This window comes from Hyla sarda, chromosome 5 (assembly GCF_029499605.1).
Source record: "Hyla sarda isolate aHylSar1 chromosome 5, aHylSar1.hap1, whole genome shotgun sequence".
NCBI lineage: Eukaryota > Metazoa > Chordata > Amphibia > Anura > Hylidae > Hyla > Hyla sarda.
The window spans coordinates 167984335-168007301 of NC_079193.1; the positions used below are offsets into that span (position 1 = coordinate 167984335).

General features: G+C 42.9%; 1 protein-coding gene across 1 annotated transcript in view; it reads right to left on the minus strand.

The window, feature by feature from the left end:
- Window positions 1–22967, minus strand: part of LOC130273600 (collagen alpha-6(VI) chain-like) — a 199983-nt gene that overhangs the window by 123511 nt on the left and 53505 nt on the right. Inside the window, exons 8-14 of the mRNA XM_056520674.1 lie at window positions 19604–20176; window positions 18080–18423; window positions 17923–18001; window positions 16451–16596; window positions 16245–16337; window positions 3407–3460; window positions 761–832 (exon numbers count right to left, since the gene is read on the minus strand). Coding sequence (XP_056376649.1) covers window positions 761–832; window positions 3407–3460; window positions 16245–16337; window positions 16451–16596; window positions 17923–18001; window positions 18080–18423; window positions 19604–20176 — 1361 coding nt within the window. The remainder of the gene's footprint in view (window positions 1–760; window positions 833–3406; window positions 3461–16244; window positions 16338–16450; window positions 16597–17922; window positions 18002–18079; window positions 18424–19603; window positions 20177–22967) is intronic.

Here is a 22967-nt window from a genome sequence, read left to right on the forward strand (position 1 = left end):
TAGCATAAAATGGCATAGCACTGGTCGGCGACCACCATCACCGCAACACCAGTGCCCACAGGGGGAACGACCGACTGGAAGAGCAGCCCCAATGCCACTCAAACCAGTCCCAGGGCCGTGTTTCCCCATAGACACAGGGCCGCAGCAGCAATGGACGCCGCACAGCACCACACCGGTGGGAACAAGGTGTTAAAGCTCACTTACCATGTGCTCCCAGTCAGAATGGGAGGCTGCCAGAAAGTAGGGGCCCTATGCAGCTTCCTGCTAATTTATATAGGGCTGGGCTAAGGGGGAGGGGCAGAGTGCAGACCAAGTAAAAAAAATAGAGGGGGATTAGAAAACACAATATGAATTCAAATAGAGAAAACAGACATGGTCGCACATCCACAACATGCATTGTTTCTGTGATGCTTTGTCTGTGGGGTGGTGTGACCCAAAGCCAGGGGCTTGGTCAGGCAGCAGTGGGGTTGCCTGGCCACTGGGTCGTTCTCCCTGTGGGCATGGTGTCTCGGAGGCAGGGGTCACCGCCCGGCGCTATGCCAGTGTTTGGTTAGGGACCCACTCGGACGTGGCGAGTGGGCTTGTACTTTTTGAAAAACTGTTCGTTTTTTTAATTATGCTGGGAAGCAAGTAGATCAAAATACAAATGGTGGATGTGCGGCTATGTTTCTCTATGTATCTTTCTCTTTATATTATTATTAACTATTAAAAGTTAAGTTTTATTTCACTTCCCATACTTACCCTAATATCACAGTGTTACCTTCAGGCCTGTGGTTCCTGCACATCCTCTGTCACCACGCTCACCCTTTAGACCAGGCATTCCTCTATTACCCTATAAAAAAATAAAAAAAAGTTTATGCGATGTATTTATTTAAACAAACTAAATACACACATATATATATATATATATATATATATATATATATATATATATATTCTTACAACTGTAAAGATACACTACTTAATAATTCACACACAAGAGTCAGCAGGGGAAGAGGATAAATCACCTCACCCTTTATATTATAATCAGTGAATGCTGTCATTGTGTCAATATTCTATTTTAGAAATAAATATACATTTAGGGACATTTAAACATATACAGTACCTAATTGTCTGGTTATTGTGTTTGTAAATAGTTTTGACAGCCTGTGAACATTGTTCAGAAATTAATTGGGTTGGTATCACTGAGCACAAGAGAGAAGCACAAGACATCTCTGAACACAAGCTGTGCTGATATGTGAGAGCTAGTAAGTGTAATAGCATTCTGGATGTACAGACTTTATGTAACAGGCAAAGAGTGTGGACCCACTGGGCCACCTAGCTGGTCTATCTGATCCTGACAGGGTTGTGTAGGAAACCCCTGGTTTTGCAGTTTAACTACCTTAGGCTAAGTTTCTACTTGTTTTTTTGTCCTGCGTTTTTTAGTTTGAAAAAAAAAAAGAAAAAAGAAAAAACGCCTGAAAAAACACCAGTGCAATTTCCTGCATCTGACGTTTTTTCATTTGTGTGGAAATTGCATTTTTGGCCCCTTTGACGTTCTTTTTGGTACCCAAAATTTGTTGGGTACCAAAAAAAAATAAAAATAGGGATGCAGTAGTGATGGCAAAAAATAATTTATTTAACGAAATTTATATTTTTATAACAAAATTTTAATTAATTTTTAATAAAGTGTGTGTGTTTCACTTTTTTCTCTCTCTCTTTTTTGAAATTTTTTAGGTAGTACTACAACTCCCAGCATGGAGCACACTGTTTCATGATGGGAGTAGTAGTACCTGTACTAAAAGACATATCGCCCCATGCGATCGTCCATAATATAGCAGAGATGTGGAGCAGTGCTATACAGCGCTCACATCTCTGCACTATACTCAGGGCCAGTGATGTGAATAGAATACCCGGAGACCTGCCACTGCAGGCTCAGAAGGAGCGATATCGTTATCCTGGCGGCATGAGTCCCCTCCCTTACAGTAAGCACGGGTGAGAGCTCCGGACTTATTGGAGCCACCCTGACGACTACTGATACCTGTATGGCACATCGGTCTATAATATACCTATAATTATATACCTAATTTTGCCTGTGCTGTTTATCTTTGCGCTGTACGGGCAGCGAGATAATAGACTTCTGTATACTTACCTGTGTTGCTTATTTAGCGCTATATAGGCAGCGAGGCAATTGATTAGTACACAGTACTTGTGCTATATTGTCTACTTTATGGCATTTGCGTTATATGTCTATTTTTACCTCAGTATACCCCATGAATATATGGTGCTTTAAAGGGGTTTTCCGGTGCTTAGACACTTTATCCCCTATCCAAAGGATAGGGGATAAGATGCCTGATCGCGGGAGTCCCACCGCTGGGTATCCCGTGATCTTGTACGAGGCACCCCGTTTTAAACAGTCCCCGGAGCGTGTTCGCTCCGGGTCTTATTACCGGTGACCACAAGGCCGGCGGCGTGTGATGTCACGCCTCCGCCCCCGTGTGACGTCACGCTCTGCCCCTCAATGCAAGCCTATGGGAGGGGGCATGACAGCTATCATGCCCCCTCCCGTAGGCTTGCATTGAGGGGCAGAGCGTGATGTCACACGGGGGCGGAGGCGTGACGTCACATGCCGTCGGCCTTGTGGTCGCCGGTAATCAGATCTGGAGCGAACACGCTTCGGGGACTGATTACAAACGGGGGGCCGCGTGCAAGATCACGGGGATCCCCAGCGGCGGGACTCCAGCGATCAGGCATCTTATCCCCTATCCTTTGGATAGGGGATAAGATGTCTTAGCTCCAGATAACCCCTTTAATATATCTGAGATCCCCTGAGGACTTCCCCCTGGTGCAGGCCATGCACAGGTGGACAGATATGTACGTTGGGAATTATGTGGATATTGCAGTAATGTGATCTTACACTGCAGGGTATACATAACAGGTTGCTATTGGTAAAATTATGACTGCACTGTGTTATAACAGGTGCTGCATTTTTATCTTTGGTATATAGTGTATACTAACGTTCAGCATCTAACAATGCAAGCCTTTACATGATTATGTGAAACGTGGTCAGTTTGATCAGTTCTTATGCACTGCTTGGGAATCACTTGTTCCTTTTTCTTTGGTGAATTTTAATGCATATCAATAAAATGTAATTTTAGGCACACCTTATCTATGTTTAATATATGTCAGTCCTGTCAAGAGATGGTCCTTCTTAGGGGTTACATTACTAGGGTTTAATTACTATGTTATTGTTTAGTATTGTGGCTGAAAACATAACCTACTTGTATAAAACTAATGAAATAGCAGTCAAGTTTAATTTTCTAACCTGTGATTTCCACTGCATTAAAGTTAATCGGGAAAAGACAAGACAAATGGAACATTCTTTGGTTTTAGGGCAAAAAACATAAATAGTACAATACAGACTCACCTCCATTCCTTGTTCTCCAGGATAGCCTTGATACCCTTTCATTCCAGAGGGTCCCTGGGAAGATGTGCACAATTGATTAAAACCTTTTCTTCTTTTTTTTTTCTTTCTTTTTTTGCAGTAGATGTCTCAAAATATGCCTTTATCAGACTGTAACTAAGATACTCCTAAGGCTAGGTTCACACTGCAGAATTTCTGGGCAGAATATCTGCTGGAGATCAAGCCAGCAGCGCCAGGACCAAGACTGAATTGCTGCCCCCATAGACTGCAATGCATTTCTGAGTGGATCTCTTGGGAGATCTGCTCAGAAAAGCATTGCCATCTATGGGGACGGCAATGTAGTCTGCGCTGTCCTAGTGCCGCCGGCTCGATCTCCAGCAGAAATTCTTCCCAGAAATTCCACAGTGTGAACCTAGCCTAACACAGGGGTTTGCCTGACTTGCTATATATCACAACTAACCTGTCACGTATGGGCAGGGAACAGTGAAGCCCTAACTCACCCACAGCCACTTTCCCTACTTATTGCCTATCTGCCCTAAGTGACGGATTGACAACCACAATGGCAATTCCTCCTTCCCTGCTAAGTGCTAGGGCAGCGTTGTCAAAATAATAATATACAAAAACAGTAGGAGTCGGAAAACAGCTGGAGGTACAAAAACTAACAGAGATACACTAAGATACACACACGGTCAAATCAATGTAAGTCTAGCCGAAGTTGGTACCAGGAAATAACGGAGTACAGGGACGCAGAGCAAGAGAAGAGTCAAGGGAAAAGCCAAAGATCAATAAACAAGCAGGTATCCAGTAAGCAGGAGGTGTTAGCTAAGGTATAACCTTTCACAGACAATGAACTGATCACTGCTCCTAGCTGATATAGGCAGGTGATCATGAATACACCTTCCTGATAGGTAGCAGAGCTGAGAACAACACCCAGACGACACAGGTGAGCTCCTAGCAGCTCCAGCCTAACTAGAGTCATTTAATTCTTTTTTGGCCAGAGCAAGACATTACATAAGCTTTGTTTTCAGAAATGCAATGGCTGAAATCTATCCTGCAGCAACCACTAGGGGAGCTTAGGAATGGACTGCATTTTGCTTATGCATAAGAGTCTGATCACGGGGGATCCAACCGTAAGAGCGCCACACAATCTCCTGCCTGGGGCCCCGGCCCTGACACGCCCCCTCCAGCCATGTCTATGGTAGAGCCATAGATACATGAGTACAGCACTTTGGCTATCCAATAGAGATGCATGGAGGACGCGTGCTGGCCCCTGCTCCTTGCATGAGCCCCGTGCAGACCCCCCGTGATCAGACCAAAGGATAGGGGATAATTTTTCCTAAACTGAAGTACCCCTTTAAATAAATAATACATAGTATACAATAAGCTTCTTAACTAGTGGTTGCTACAACCATTCAGAATTTTATCATTTAACTTCAACTTGTCTTATGGTGGTAAGTGTAAAAAAACAAACAGATCTGAAACTCTAGACATATATATTGCAAAATAAATCAGCCAAGAATGTTACACTTAAAATGAAACTGTGTTTAAAAACTATTTGAAAATGTAACAAAAGATCCTATGATCAGAACACTGTAAATACATGTAACATGAATACAGTAACCCTTCAAAGTCATTTTAGATGGCATTTTTAATATCGAAGGTCACTGTATTTTCAAAATATAGGATGTGTCATAGAATAAGGGTGCGTTCACACGGCCGTCTGTCCCCGTTTTTTTTAATCCCCGTTTTGGTTCCGTTTTTGCAGGCTGATAATGGATTCAAAACGGTTTTAAGAAAATCTCATTCATGTCAATGGGATTTTTTTACAATCCATTTAAATCCATTTGTACCTGTCTGCACTCATTTCCGTTTTTTTTGATAGCAGAGAAAACAGCACATGCAGTATTTTTTCTTCCGTCAAAAAAACAGAAGAAAAAACAGATAAAGTAAATTTAACATTGAAGTCAATGGAAAACGGATGAGCCTTTAATGTCATCAGTTTGCATCTGTTTTTTGCTCATGCTCAGAACAAAAAAAAAGTTTTTTCTGGCTTATTAACTGAACAATAACGGATCCAAATGGATCCAAATGGATAACATCTGTTTGCATCCGTAATTGTCCGTTTTTTTTAAAATACGTTTTTATTTTTGACGGGAGAAGGACAGGACGGGTCTAGACGGCCGTGTGAATGCAGCCTAACCTAAAAACAGTCACATTTTTGACTGTGAAAAAGAGCTTCTTGGATCAGAATCAAAGATGTGTATTAGCAGTAAACCGTGGAACTAAGCCTCGGTAAAAACTATTACATCGTGTATGAGACATGACTGCTTGATGTGATGGAACTTGTGCACTAGATCATTAGGATCATTATTGATTTAGGAAGGCTGGTGCAAAATAATATCCTTTGGCACAGAAATATCCACTAGAGGTTCTCACTAGAGATGAACGAATTTTTGAACAAATTCGATTCAGCCGTTTCGCCGAATAAAAGAAATAAAAATAGTTTCGGCTCCAAATTTATTCGCAATGAATCGCTAATAACCCCTTAAGGACTGAGCCATTTTTCACCTTAAGGACGCAGCCCTTTTTTGCACTTCTGACCACTATCACTTTATGCATTAATAACTCTGGGATGCTTTTACCGATTATTATGATTCCGAGAATGTTTTATCGTGACATATTCTACTTTAACTCAGTGGTAAATTTTCGTCATTACTTGCATCATTTCTTGGTAAAAAATCCCCAAATTCCATGAAAATTTAGCATTTTTCTAACTTTGAAACTCTCTGCTTGTAAGGAAAATGGATATTCCAAATTAATTATATATTGATTCACATATACAATATGTTTACTTTATATTTGCATCATAAAGTTGACATGTTTTTACTTTTGGAAGACATCAGAGGGCTTCAAAGTTCAGCAGCGATTTTCCAATTTTTCCCAAAATTTTCTAAATTGGAATTTTTCAGGGACCAGTTCAGTTTTGAAGTGGATTTGAGGTGTCTTCATATTAGAAATACCCCATAAATTATCCCATTATAAAAACTGCACCCCCAAAGTATTCAAAATGACATTCAGAAAGTGTGTTAACCCTTTAGGTGTTTCATAGGAATAGCAGCAAAATGACGGAGAAAATTATAAATCTTAATTTTTTACACTCTCATGTTCTTGTAGACCCAGTTTTGACATTTTAAAAGGGGTAAAAGGAGAAAAAGCCCCCCAAAATTTGTAACCCAATTTCTCACGAGTAAGGAAATATCTCATATGTGTATGTCAAGGGCTCTGTGGGTGCACTACAAGGCTCAGAAGGGAAGGAGCGACAATGGGATTTTGGAGAGTAAGTTTTTCTGAAATGGTTTTTGGGGGGCATGTCACATTTAGGAAGCCCCTATGGTGCCAGAAAAGCAAAAAAAAAAATAACATGGCATACTATTTTGGAAACTACACCCCACAAGGAACGTAACAAGGGGTCCAGTGAGCCCTAACACCCCACAGGTGTTTGACGACTTTTCATTAAAGTTGGATGTGTAAATTAATTTTTCTTCACTAAAATGCTGGTTTTCCACCAAATTTTACATTTTTGCAAGGGTTATAGGAGAAAATGCCACCCAAAATTTGTAAATCCATCTCTTCTGAGTATGGAAATACCCCATGTGTGGACGTCAAGTGCACTGCTGGTGCACTACAATGCTCAGAAGAGAAGAAGTCACATTTGGCTTTTGGAAAACAAATTTTGCTGAAATGGTTTTTGGGGGGCATGTCACATTTAGGAAGTCCCTATGGTGCCAGAACAGCAAAAAAAAAAAATAAAAAAAACACATAGCATACTATTTTGGAAACTACACCCCTCAAGGAACGTAACAAGGGGTACAATGAGCATTAACACCCCACAGGTGTTTGAGAAATTTCGCTAAAGTTGGACAGGAAAATGAAAAATTTTATTTTTTCACTAAAATGCTGATGTTACCCCAAATTTTTCATTTTTACAAGGGGTAATTGGAGAAAAAGCCTCCCAAAATGTGTAACCCCATTTCTTCTGAGTATGGAAATACCCCATATGTGGATGTAAAGCGCTCTGCGAGCGGACTACAATGCTCAGAATAGAAGGAGGGCCCTTGAGCGTTTGGTGAGAGAATTTGGTTGGAATAGAAGTCAGGAGCCATGTGCGTTTACAAAGCCCCCTGTGGTGCCAGAACAGTGGACACCACCATATGTGACCCCATTTTGGAAACTACACCCCTTACAGAATTTAATAAGGGGTGCAGTGAACATTTATACCCCACTGGTGTTTGACAGATCTTTGAAACAGTGGGCTGTGAAAATGAAAAATAAAATTTTACATTTTCACGTACCACTGTTCCAAAAATCTGTCAGACACCTGTGGGGTGTAAATGCTCCCTGTACCACGTAATTACATTACATGAGGGGTTTTGTTTCCAAAATGGGGTCACATGTGGGGGGGTACACTGTTCTGGCACTATGGGGGCTTTGTAAACACACGTGGCCTTCAATTTCGGACACATTCTCTCTCCAAAATCCCAATGGTGCTCCTTCTATTCTGAGCATTGTAGTTCGCCCGCATAGCACTTTACATCCACATATGGGGTATGTCCTTACTCAGAAGAAATGGGGTTACAAATTTTCTTTTCTCCCTTGTGAAAATGAAAAATGTAGTGTAACACCAGCATTTTAGTGAAATTTTTTTTTTTCATTTTCAAACACCTGTGGGGTGTTAAGGCTCACTATACATCTTGTTACATTCTGTGAGTGGTGTAGTTTCCAAAATGGGGTCACATGTGGGTATTTATTGTTTTGCGTTTATGTCAGAACTACTGTAAAAGCAGCCACCCCTGTGCAAATGACCAATTTAGACCTCAAATGTACATAGTGCGCTCTCACTTCCCAGCCTTGTTGTGCGTCCGCAGAGCATTTTACATCCACATATGGGGAATTTCTGTACTCATACAAATTTTGAGGGTCTTTTTTTCCCTTTTACCGCTTGTGAAAATTAAAAGTATGGGGCAATAGAAGCATGTTAGTGTAAAAATTTTAATTGTTTACACTGACATGCTGGTGTAGACACCAACTTTACCTTTTCATAAGGGGTAAAAGGAGAAAAAGACCCCCAAAATTTGTAAAACAATTTCTCCCGAGAACGGAGATACCCCATACGTGGCCCTAAACTGTTTCCTTGAAATACGACAGGACTCTAAAGCGAGAGAGTGCCACGCGCATTTGAGGCCTAAATTGGGGATTTGAATCCGCCACAAAAATACTCCACAGCAGTGTTTCCCAAACAGGGTGTCTCAAGCTGTTGCAAAACTCCCAGCATGCCTGGACAGTCAGTGGCTGCCCGGCAATACTGGTAGTTGTTGTTTTTCAACAGCTGGAGGCTTTTTTTGGGAAAAACCGCCGTACAAGACTCTTTTTTTTTTTTTTATTCGGGGGGGGGGGGGGGGCACTGTGTAGGGGTATGTGCATAAGTAGTATTTTACTTTTTATTTTGTGTAGGTGTAGTGTAGAGTAGTGTTTTGTGGGTACATTCACACAGTTGGGTTTACAGTGAGCTTGAGCTGGGAGTTTGAGCTGCGGCTTAAAATTTGCCGCATCTCAAACTTGCAGCGGAAAACTTGCTGTAAACCCGCCAGTGTGAATGTACCCTGTACATTCACATGGGGGGCAAACCTCCAGCTGTTGCAAAACTACAACTCCCAAATGCAATGACAGACCATACATGCTGGGAGTTGTAGTTATGCAACAGCTGGAGGCACATTGGTTGCGAAACACAGAGCGTTTGTTACTTAACTCAGTGTTTCGCAACCAGTGTGCCTCCAGCTGTTGCAAAACTACAATTCCCAGCATGTACAGTCTCTCAGTGCATGCGGGGAGTTGTATTTTTGCAACAGCTTGAGGCACACTGGTTGCGAAACACTGAGTTCGGTAACAAACTCGGTTTCACAACCAATATGTCTCCAGCTGTTGCAAAACTGCAACAATCAGCAAGCATTGACAGGGCATGCTGGGAGTTGTAGTTTTGCAACAGCTGGAGGCACACTGCTACAATTCCCAGCATGCCCTTTGGTAGTATGTGCATGCTGGGAGTTGTAGTTATTCAACAACTGGATGCACACTTTTTCATAGAAAAAATGTGCCTCCAGCTGTTGCATAACTACAACCCCTAGCATGCACAGATTACCAAAGGCATGCTGAGATTTGTAGTTTGAACTCCAGCTGTTGCAAAACTGCAACTCCGAGCATGCCCTTTAGCTTTGCATGCTGCGAGTTGTTGCTAAGCAACAGTACGAGGTGAACAGGTTTCACCTCCTGGTGTATCCTTCTGCCGGGACCTCCGCCGGGACCAATCCTGCTGCTCCTGTCGCTGCCACCGATCCTGAGGGGATCCCCGCCGGACCAGGGCAAGGTAGGAGATCCCCGGCGCGCCGATCTCCGCTCCGATCGCCGTCCCGATCACTGCCCAGCAGGTCCATGATTAGATGATCGTTCCGACCGATCAATCACGTGATCGTTAGGCAGCACCCGTGACACCTCACTCCTGCTGGGTAAGGGTGAATGGGGCTGGCTCGGACAGCCCCATTTACCCTTTTTTTCTGGATCACCGGGTCACCAGAGACCCGATTGACCCGGAATAGCGGCAAATAGCAGGTCTGAATTGACCGGCGAATTGCCGCGATCGCCGACATGGGGGGTCTCAGGATCCCCCTGAGTGATATGCCGGGATGGCTGCTGATAGATATCAGCAGTCATCCCGTTCCGATCACCGCATCCAGAGACGCGGTGATCCAGGAAAGCTGTGCCGTAAATGCACGGCGCTGTGCGCTAAGTACTTCTTAGCAGCGCTGTACATTTACGATGCATGTCCTTAAAGGGGTACTCCCCTTTTTTTTAAATCAACTGGTGCCATAAAGTTAGACAGATTTGTAAATCCCTTGTATTAAAAAATCTTAATCCTTCCAGTACTTTTTAGGGGCTGTATACTAAAGAGAAATCAAAAAAGAAATGCATTTCCTGTGCTGTCCTGACCACAGTGCTCTCTGCTGACCTCTGCTGTGCATTTTAGGAACTGTCCAGAGAAGAAGAAAATCCCCATAGCAAACATATGCTTCTCTGGACAGTTACCTAAAATGGACAGCAGAAGTCAGCAGAGAGCACTGTGGTCAGGACATCACAGGAAATGCATTTCTTTTTGGATTTCTCTTTAGTATAAAGCCCCTAAAAAGTACTGGAAGGATTAAGATTTTTTTTACAGAAGTGATTTACAAATCTGTTTAACTTTATGGCACCAGATGATTTAAAAAAAAATGTTTTCCACAGGAGTACCCCTTTAAGGGGTTAAAATGGCTATTTCTGGCCTACAGAGAGTCTCAATAAAGGTGTAGAACATTTAGCCTTGCTGTAACACTCATAGGGTGTGTGCTGGGCTAGTGAAATAATACTGCTATTCAGTATGACATGTAGATCAGAGGCGTCGCTATTAGAATCACTGTCGCAGAGTGGTACAATGACAGAGCCTGGACATAGCATCAGTATGAGCAGACCATATAGTGGCTGAATGACACAGCCTGCAGATGGCGGAAGCATAAGGAGACATATAGTGGCTGAATGACACAGCGTGGAGGTGGCGGCAGCATGAGGAGACCATATAGTGGCTGAATGACACAGCCTGGAGTTGGCAGCAGTATGAGGAGACCATATAGTGGCTGAATGTCACAGCGTGGATGTGGCCGCAGCATGAGGAGAACATATAGTGGCTGAATGACACAGCCTGGAAGTGGCAGCAGAATGAGGAGAACATATGGTGACAGTATGAGACAGCTTGGAGCCTGCGGCAGCATGAGGAGAACATATGGTAGCAGAATGAGACAGCCTGGAGCTGGCATCAGCATAAGGAGAACATATGGTTGCAGAAGGAGACAGCCTGGAGGTGGCATCAGTATGAGGAAAACATATGGTGGCAGAATGAGACAGCCTGGAGGTGGCAGCAGCAGCATCAGGAGACCTGAAAGTGACCCGGTGACCGAGTGATGCGGTGGGTGGCAATACCAGTACCCGGTGATGAAGATGGGTGAAAAAAGGAGAACTTGGCATCAGATGTATAGCATCAGGCGGGTGGCATGATCAGAATAGTAGCTGAAGCAAGTATGCAGAAGAAAACGGTCTCTTTTGTAAAAGTATTAGTGTGCTCAAGTAAGTATTGAGGATATGCATTACGTAAAACTTAACTTTTAATAATATACTTAGGATAAAATATATGGACCAAATTATTTATTTAAATCAAACAAAAAGAAAGGCGTGCAAAAAACATCATGTGCCACCTACACCACCAAGTATTGATGGGATGCAAAAACCTCTAAAAGGTGGAAGGGAACAACGTATGGTCCATTGTAACTGCTGCGGGTAAAAACTTCCCTTGTAAGGCCCTACTCTCGCATTATTAATTCCCTTCTTGTAAAGTGTTACTTGCCCTAAAAAGGGCGGCCCCACACAGGAACCTCTCCCTATTTCCACCTACAAACACTGCCATTTCCCAGGGTTTTTAGGTGGAAATAGAGATTGATTCCTGTGTGGGGCTGCCCTTTTAAGATGAGTAACACTTTCCTCGAAAAGGTGGAAGGGAACAACGTATTGTCAATTGTAGTAGGCGGGGGTAAAAACTTCCCCTGTAAGGCCCTACTCTCGCACTATTAATTCCCTTCTTGGCAAGTGTTACTCACCCTAAAAAGGGCGGCCCCACACAAGAACTTCTCTCTATTTCCACCTAAAAACCCTGGGAAATGGCAGTGTTTGTAGGGAGAAATAGAGAAAGGTTCCTGTGTGGGGCCACCCATTTTTGGGCGCGTAACACTTGCCAAGAAGGGAATTAATAATACGAGAGTAGGGCCTTACAGGGGAAGTTTTTTACCCCTGCCGGTTACAATGGCCCATACGTTATTCCCTTCCACCTTTTAGAGGTCTTTGAATCACATTAATACTTGGTGGTGTAGGTGGCACATGGTGTTTTTTGCACACCTTTCCTTTTGTTTGATTAAAAAAAAAATTGGGTACATATATATTTATTTCTATTCTAAGAAAAGTTGCATTTTAGCTAATGCATATCCTCAATACATACTTGTGGTCTCATTCAGATGAATGTCTGTAATTGGGGAGCAGCACCTTAAAGGAGATGTCCGGTGCTCAATTTTCTTATTTTATCTGTTCCGGGCTGAAAAATAAAAGAAAACAAATTTTCTCTTACCTGCCTAGGCTCCCCCGGTGCTTCAGTACAGGTGTTCGGTCCCCGGGCTGTATTCTTCTTTCTTCCTGTTAGCCCGGCACGTCACACGGAGCTTCAACCTATCACCGGCCGCAGCGATGTCCCGCCTCGGCCAGTGATAGGCTGAAGCTCCGTGTGACGTGCCGGGCTAACAGGAAGTAAGAAGAATACAGCCCGGGGACTGAACGCCTGTACCGGAGCACCGGCGGAGCGTAGGCAGGCAAGAGAAAGCTTATTTTCTTTTTTTTTTTGCAGCCGAAATGGATACAATAAGAAAAGTGAGCACCGGACATGTCCTTTAAATATGTTTTGCACTATCCATATTTGTGAAGTGTTGGTGTGGCATCTATTCTGCTGCATCAGGCATTGGTGGGTGGAAATCCTGGCAGATCCATGCCTGATTAATCACAAAGGTCAGTCTCTCCACATTTTTTGTTGACAGACGAGTTCTCCTTGGGGTTACTATGGCCCCCGCCACACTAAACACCCGCTCTGATGGCACACTACTGGCCGGGCAGGACAGCTTTTCCAGGGAAAAACTCTGCTAGTTGCGGACACAAATCAAGTTTGGCTGCTCTTAAGTACAGTGGATCTTCAAGGTGTGTTGGCATGATCATGTCAAGGTATGCCACCACATGCTGGTTCAGGTCCTGCTCCAGGTCTACCTACTGCTGATGAGTTACTTCACTATGCGGTCGATAAAAGCTACTCATCAGCAACTGTAGACTCAGACTGCTGCTGATGGAGCTGGTACTGCTCCTTCCACCCCAACCCTCCCCAGCAGCCATGGCAGTGGAAGGTGAGTGCAGTGGGCCCCCCGAGTCAAACCTGCGAGAGGATGAACGATGGCATAGATAGGCATTGGCCAACTGACTATGTAGGATGTCTCTGTAGTTGGTCAGTTTGTCCTCCCTCTCAGTGGGTGTAAAAAGGCCCCCATTTTGTGCCAGTAGCAAGGGTCCAATAAGGTGGAGAGCCAGAAGTCATCCCACTGCCGAATAGTGACAATTCGGTGGTCACTACACAAGCGGGCATGAATCGAGCAATTTGTGCAAGTGAGTAGGAGGGAATCCCTGCCTCCATCTCCACTGCATACTGCCATGGTGTGTCTGGGTCCTCTGTCTCCCCTTCATTATAACCCTCTAGCTTCTCTAGCTGCTCCTTCTCCTCCTCTCCTGTCTTATTACTAGAAAAACCGCCAATCTTGCGAAACCTAAACTGTGCTCTACTGTGCCCCTCCTCCTCTTCCAGTTCAGCCCCACAGGGCTCATTTGTGTAACACTCATGTTTCAAAAGACAGGAACACCGGCGGATGTGGATCCGCTGGATCTGTGTGGCAGATGACTCAAACTGTACCAGGGAGCGGAGTCTAATGTGCCACTGGTTTTCACCAGAGCCTTGCTGCGGCAGGCAGGCGGCACCCAGGTCGCCACCCCTGGCACAGCTCGACCACACAGGTGGCTGAGGAGATGCAAGGCACAGGAGGGATAAGGCAGCTCTTAGTCTGGATAGCAGAAGGTCAGGGCAGGCGGCACAGTAAGGTAGTCAAGACGTAGCAGGAGTTCATTAGGCAGGTGGTAGAGGAGCAAAGTCAAAGTAAAAAAGCAAGGGATCCGATACACGGCAAGGCAATACTGAGGAATACTTTCTTTAAGGCACAAGGCAACAAAGATCCGGCAGGGGAGTGAGGAGGGTGGAGGAATTTATAAATGAGCCACAGGTTAATTACACTAATGAGCGTTCTGGCCCTTTAAATCTTAAAGCTCCGGCGTGCGCGCCCTAGGGGATGGGAACACGCATGCCGGAGTAAGAGAGGCAGAGGCGGAGGCAGGAGAAACACCCGGAGAGTGATGGATTGGGGCTCGCATGCGGGTGCATCCCATGATGCGAGATCCAGCCCCGTCGGCAGCAGCAGGTAAGGGGACCAAGCGCTCATGGGCAGCGTGACAGAGAGCATAACGTAACAATGTGGCTGTGATATGTAGGCGACATGTCTCCAGTGCCCTGACCAGCCATCGTTTCCAACACGTGTTGTAGTAGATGAAGCGGTGGAATGACATTGTTCATCCTGTAATCCTGGCGACTGACTAATAATGTTGGTTCCTCAAAGGGCCTGAGCAAACGGCAGGTGTCATGTATGAACTGCCACTGGTTGACATTGAAGTTACACAGGGGAGTGCCCCTATCCGCTTGGATCATCAAGAAATTGGTGATGGCTTTTCTCTGTTCATATAGTCGGACCAACATATGGAGGGTGGAATTCCAACGTGTGGAAACATCGCAAATCAGACTGTGTTGGGGGATGCTGCTCTGACGCTGCAGCTCAAGGAGGGTGTGCTTTGTGGTGTAGTGCATTCAAAGTTTCCTTCCCATTGTTAGGATGTCTTGCAGATGGGAGGAACACTTCAGGAACCACTTCACAACCAGATTGAACATGTGTGCCATGCAGGGCGTATGTCTCAGGCTTCCTTGTTGCAGCGCAGACAAGATGTTCTTCCCGTTGTCGGTCACAATGGTTCCCATTTCCAGTTTTCGTGGAGTAAGCCATGATTTCATTTCTTTATGAATTACTTTTATCAGTTCCTCCCCTGTGTGACTCCGTTTGCCAAGGCAAACCATGTGAAGAACAGCGTGACACCGCCGTGCCCTGCACACATGGTATGCTGGAGGGGCACTGAGACTTGTCCTTGCAGTGGAGGCTGAGGATACTGTGGAGGATGAGGAGGCAGAGCCGCACACTGTCACAGGACCAACAGCCTGAGAGCGTGGAGGCGGAAGCGTCGTGACCTGTCCAAGTTGCTGTTGTGGCTGTGCAGGAACCACATTCACCCAGTGGGCCGTAAAGGACAGGTATTTTCCCTGACCGTAGTTACAGCTCCACACGTCAGCGCTGCTGGGCACTTTGGTACACATCGACCAGGACTGGCCCACCTTCTGCTCCACAAAATTGTGCAGGGTTGGTAATGCATTTTTCGCTAAGAAATGACAGCTTGGCACTCTCCACCTCAGCTCAGCACAAGCCATCAGTTCTCTGAAAGGTGTAGAAAGGGAGGGACTGCAGCACCAGCAAAAGCTTTTCTGTGCAACACACTGCTCTCTGTCCCTCTCTGTAATAGAACGCTGATGTGACTGGGAGGTGAATCGCTGCTGTAAAAATGCTTTTCTGTGCAACACACGGTGCTGTCTGTCCCTTTCTCTCTCTCTCTCTGCAATAAAAGGCTGAAGTGACTGGCCTTGAGATGGCTGCCGATTATATAGGGCTGGGACTTCACAGGGGTGGCTGGCTGTGATTCAGGGTCATCCCGCCTACACTTGTTCCCGGCTTCCCAGGATTCCTTCCCCCATGTCCTCACATGTGGATCTGCCATTTTATATGCCCTGGAGCCTGGACCGCACTAAATGGTGTTTAATGAAGGGATTCGCTCGATCGAATCGCGGTAATATTCGCATTTGTTGCGAATCGAATTTCTCCTGAAATTCATGACGAATTTGGATTCGTCAGATTCGATTCACTCATCCATAGTTTTCACTGACAAGTTGTATTTGACTTCTGTGATGAAATACACAAACCTTTCGTCCCCGATTTCCATAAATGCCAGGTGGTCCTCTTAGTCCCGTGCACTCACAAAAGACACAACAACATGACTTCTCATACAGAAGTGACTAAAAAGAAAGATAAAATGTGTTATCATTTTTTTACGAATTATAACAATTCTTACTATGACTGGGAAAGTGATATTGCAGCAATTATTCTGGAAACATAATACCAAACTTACCATTTGTCGGGCAAGGCTAAATCCAATATCTGGCATACCAATATGCATCTGATAGTTGTACTCAAAACCTCTGCCGAATTCAATATATTTAATGTTATCATATTCTTTTGTTCCTTCTAAGGCAACAGTAACTAGGGCATCTAACCCTGAAAAAGTTTGTAGAAAAGGATAGACAGGTTTACATAACTAATTATATTTTACACTTTATATGAATAAACTATAGGTATTATGAAACAAATATGGGCATTAGATCTATCCATACAAGATAATCCTATAACTCTAGCAAAGCAGTGTACTTGAAACCTGTATGGAGGCCTACACAGCACTGAAGAGTCATAGTCACTCCATGTGTAGTTAAACAGATCCCTGGTATGGTGCCATGTTACAGAGATATGCTTCTAGGAGAGGATTAGCCACAGTATACACATGATGAAACATACAGAGGCATATAGAGGAACTCAATGGATCCATAAAGTTATATGGATGCCATAAAATTGTTCCGTACAACCTAAAGATTGTATGGTGCAATAATACAGTTGTATGCCTAAGGAAAATAAAAAGCCCCAAATGGGCATCTCTGGTTCAATAGTTTTTATTAGAAGTATGAGTTAATACAATAAAAATAAAACAAACAAAACAAAATGACACATAAGATTTATCTCATATGTACTCGATATGTCGTGTACCATTATATAATACACTGAGGGGTAATGAGTCAGAGGTAAGGTAGGTAATTCATACAAATATATAAAATGCACAATATCTTAAACAAATACAATAATATTACAGTATGTTAGGATATTAGAGGTAAGTATAGTAGATGTTCAAAGAGCTACTCAGTAAGTCAAAATCTGATGTGTTCTGTAAATCAATGTATTCGCCTAACCAGAGTCTTCTCAAAATGGAAGAGACACTAATCTGAAGATAGCAATTTCGGGATTCTTGCCTACATAGGGTACCAAATGAGATGCAGAGTAGGTATATGTGGCATTAGAGAGACAGTTTTCTTCTGGATAAGAGCTATATAATAGCTATATGTCATGCAGATCTCTATTTCCTCAGTGACACCCAGTAGCCCCCAGAGCGTTTTATCAAGAGAAGAAACTCTGGTTTGGATAATATCACTAGCCATGTTTCAATGTTCTTATTTGGGTTGGACAGAGATTTGCTGGGTATCTATCTTTAAGTGGTAGTTGAGAGACAGTTTTCTTACTACTGAAGGAGAACTGTATTTAATTTTTCCCATGTCGTATTGACTTCATTCACAGTTGGGTTTTCCGAGTGAGGACCAGTACTCCCAGAGCCACAAATTTTACATTCACCCATAACCAACAGTATAGTACATTGCTGCTTTCTTTCTTCAGTAACAAAAATCAAGTCACAATGATGGGCTTAATGTATTAGTAATTTGATCGATCTAATATATATCTGAATTATGCATAGTGACAAAGCAATGATATTGTGCCATGTACCTTGTTTTCGAAGATCTTCTGTTGTTTGTTCAATGTCTTCCACATTTTCATCTAAGCCATCAGTGAAGACTAGTATCATCTACATAGTATAAAGAAAGCATGTAAAATGAACTGAAATTGAGATCATATGATTTATGTAACAAACACAGGTACATACCTTCCCTTTTCCTGCATTGTTCTTTTGAAAAATCTTCCACATAGACTGAAGAAAAGGCGTTGCTAGATAGGAAGCCCCTTTGACAGAAATGTCTTTGAGTTTCTGAGCAAAGTCCGAACTGTAAGTGTGAAATTGTGGAGTAAAGAATGCTTCGGCGTTTGGAATATAAAAGGCTACACTGATCTGAGGTACAGCACCGGAGATGCAGCTTGCACTTCTCAAGTTCATCATACTGTTTAAGATATTAGTGATACCAACTTCCAATAGTTTTTGGCCATCAAATAATTTGCCACCATTTGGATATGTTGAAATATCAAAACCAACTATGACATCAAGTGAACAATCTACAAGGAAAATGATAGAAAAGACATGAATAAGACTATGATATCCATAAATAGCAGAAATATTGCTTCTATGGGCATTCATCTTGACAATTTGGAGAGTAGATCATTGTATGGTTGTTTGTCCTAATAGTAAGAGGGAATATATTTTCATACCAAGTATTTTAAATGCCCCAAAGACACTAGCACATTGTACTGCCATGAATGGAAAACTGCACTAAATTAAATGGTGGTTGAGGGGCCTAGAGAACTTTGATTCAAGCTACAAGTTAATGATAAGTATAATCCTGTATTAAATATTTGTTTTCTTATTGTTATGCCAAATACAATATGCCATTAATGTGTGGAAAGGGAATGTGACCCCTTTGGATAATGGACCATCCAAATTTTTGTCCTGAAAACTCCTACCACTATAACACTATTAACCTGAATATTTTTGAAGTAACCGTCATAACCAGAAGAATTTAGCAGCTTATACCTTATTTCCTGTAAAAACTATTTCTCACAAATTGCACATATAGGGGGACATTTTTTAATGTTGCCTGTACAATGCCGTTTTTCCTGACTGAATTTGTACCTGTTGTGCTTCAAATTTACTATAAAGGGGCACGGCCTTAATAAATATGGCACCTTTTGAATTTTACCTCAGCTTTCACTGGCTCAAGTCACAAGGAAAAGGATGCCTCAACATGGAATGAATTTGTGGCTTGTTTAAGGTTGATGCACCATTTTATGTGCCCTTTTGCCAAAAGGCACAAATGATTAATATCATCTGCCACTTCTGAAAGTGCCCACAGCTGGATTTCACAGTCAATTTAAAAAAAAAGGGCATATATCAAAATGGCACCTTTTTTGCCACCACAAAAAAGGCATAAACGCAATAGTAAATGTCCCCCTTACTCTCTTGAATACATTTTTCTGTATATTTTGTAAATATATAAGTAGAGCTCTGAAAGTTTATGCAATTTTTAACTGGCTGTTGTAATTTGTTTGTCCTATTGGTTGATCACATGACAGACCACTTGCAGCTATTGCAGACTGTGGCTTTCTACGATTGATGCCATGATAAATTACAGTGATATACTGTTGCAACCACCGATACCTCTGTTCTGATCCAAGGTGACGTTTACAATTGGCGATACAGTTGAGTTGTACATACATAAAAAACACAGACCATACTCACTCTCAGCAAGTCGCTGTATACATATATCTTCGACCAATCTCTTTTTAATGCTTTTTAAAGCATCAAAATTGTGGACAGAAAACTGTCTGTCTGATCTTCCAGCAATCTGAAGGAGCTGCGTTTCAGACACATCTCCCACTCCCACAGCATAGGTAGAGACGCCTTTACTTCTTAATGCTTCTGCAGGTGTTGCGACTTCATCTTGTGAGTTTCCATCTGTTATGACGATCAATATCTGCTGTATCTTTTCATTAATACGACTATTAACTGATGGACTTAATAGGGCAGAATCTGTTTGCTTTAAGGCATTTCCAATAAGGGTGTATCCTTCCATCTGTGTGATGTTCTTAATCACAAGCTTTAAAGTTTCCTTATCCAAATATGTTTTTAGTTGAAACTCTGTTTTGAATAAATGACTATATTGAGCAACACCAACATGAACCTTTCCGGGTCCAATATCAAAATCATCAATAACAGATACCATAAATTCCTTCATTATTTTGAAGTCTGGGTCATAGATACTGGTAGAACCATCAATCAGAAAACTTATGTCCACTTCTTTTTTATTGCATACTTCTAAATAAAGATAAATAAATAAGCAAAAAATACGGTAATTAGCAGGGTGGAATGTAAAAACATGACATATCAGTGGCTCACTGAAAGACACATTGGCCCTGATTTACTATTGTAAACCCCACATGTTTTCTCTGGTTGTGTGCCAGATTCTGGCACATTGCATCAGAAATTCTGTCTGTGCCAGAGTGTGTGCCAGAATTTGCGCCAGAATGAAAAAAAAACCTGACCAACTCTCCATTTTACTGAGAAAACCAGAAAAAGGGGCGTGGCAATCAGGAAAAGGGGGCATGGCTACCGAAAAGGGGGCATGTGGATTTGTGCTGTGGAAAATCCCACAGATCAGAGCATGTGTAAAAAAGGAAAATGTAGGGAAAAGTGCAAAGTGTAGGAAAACATTAGTAAATACCGTGGAAAAAGTTTGTTAGGAATTAAAGTCCACAAAGAAAACTACACTCCACTCTTAGTAACTCAGGGCCAATATGTCATTAGAAAATGTGTGGCAAATTCATACATAATCTAAATTTACATCTACCACATTGAAAATGAATTTAGTAACAGACAAAAAGTAGTTTGGGCATTATATTATTTAGGGAAAATATTTTTATAAAAAGAAGAGATTGAATTGAAGTAGTCTATGGTTTCCCTACATAAAAAGGATATTATAAATATGAACAAATGAAGTTACACTTAAAGGTGTTGGTCACTTCTAAAATCTTTTTTATACAATAGGTTTTCTCTGTCTGTGATTGGTGGTATGGCACTTTTAAATCACTTACTATTGTTACTTATCCTTGTCTTTGTTCCCATTGTGTGTAATGAGAAGCTTCATATCCTAGTCCCCTGTCTTTTCTTCTTGGCCGACGGAGATCCAGTCCATGGCATCCTGTGAAGGAGCATGTGACAATCGCATCACTCCTCTATTGGAATGTTCTGCATGAAAGTAGTGCAGGTGATGGATGATGTTGTTGTAGTCACATGCTCCTACATAGGACACAATTACAGATGAGCGAGTTTTTGCGAAATTTCGATTCGGCTGATAAGCCAATTTTCTGAAAAAATTTGGTTCGGTCCGAATTTATTTGCGGCAAATCTCTATAAAAAAAACAGCTAATTCTGGCCTACAGAGAGCCTGAATAGGGGTGTGTGCCTGGTTAGTGAAATAATACTGTTATTCAGTATGACATGCAGATCAGAGGCGTTGCTATTAGAATCACTGTCGCAGAGCGGCACAATGACAGGGCGTGGAGGTGGCGGCCGCATTAAGAGACCATGTAGTGGCTAAATGACACAGCGTGGAGGTGGCGGAAGCATGAGGAGACATATAGTGGCTGAATGACAAAGCGTGGAGGTGGCGGCAGCATGAAGAGACCATATAGTCTCTGAATGACACAGCGTGGAGGTGGCGGCAGTATGATGAGAACATATCGTGGCTGAATGACACAACGTGGAGTTGGCGGCAGCATATAGTGGCTGAATGACACAGCCTGGAGTTTGCGGCAGCATGAGGAGAACATATAGTGGCTGAATGACACAGCGTGGAGGTGGCGACAGCATGAGGAGACCATATAGGGGCTGAATGACACAGCCTGGAGCTGGTGGAAGCATGAGGAGACCATATAGTGGCTAGTGTTGAGCGGCATAGGCCATATTCGAATTCGCGATATTTCGCGAATATATGGACGAATATTCCTCATATATTCGCTAAATTCGCATATTCGTAATATTCGCGTTTTATTTTCGCATATGCGAAAATTTGCGCATGCGAAAATTAGCACAAGCTGGAAGCAGAGAGGGGTGATCACTGTGATGTGTACTGTGAAAAAAAAAAAAAAAGAATATTCGTAATTACGAATATATAGCGCTATATTCGCGAATATTCGCGAATCTGCGATATTCGCGAATAAAATTTGCATTGCGAATATTCGCGAGCAACACTAATAGTGGCTGAATGACACAGTGTGGAGGTGGCGGCAGCATGAGGAGACCATATAGTGTCTTAATGACACAGCGTGGAGGTGGCGGCAGCATGATGACAACATATCGTGGCTGAATGACACAGCGTGGAGTTGGCGGCAGCATAGAGTGGCTGAATGACACAGCCACGAGTTTGCGGCAGCATGAGGAGAACATATATTGGCTGAATGACATAGCATGGAGTTGGCGGCAGCATGAGGAGAACATATAGTGGCTGAATGACACAGCGTGGAGGTGGCGGCAGCATGAGGAGAACATACAATGGCTGAATGACACAGCGTAGAGGTGGCAGCAGCATAAGGAGAACATATAGTGGCTGAATAACACAGCCTGGAGGTGGCGGAAGCATGAGGAGACCACATAGTGGCTGAATGACACAGCGTGGAGGTGGCGGCAGCATGAAGAGACTTTAGTGGCTGAATGACACAGCCTGGAGTTGGCGGCAGCATATAGTGCCTGAATGACACAGCCTGGAGTTTGCAGCAGCATGAGGAGACCATATATTGGCTGAATAACACAGCCTGGAGGTGGCAGAAACATGAGGAGACCATATAGCCTCAATAGGGGTGAAGAACACTTAGTCTTGTCCTTAGTGAAATAATACTGTTATTCAGTATGACTTGCAGATTACAGGCATCACTATTAGAATCACTGCCGCAGAGCGTCTGGATGTGGCAGCAGGGAGACCATATGGCATCAAAATTGAAGAGAATAAAGAGATTTTTTATGTAATTTTTATTTGATTTAATTTGCTAATAAATTTATTAAAAATTTTTGAGTACCCATTCTGGTGAGCATCGAGCTGGCGGTCCTC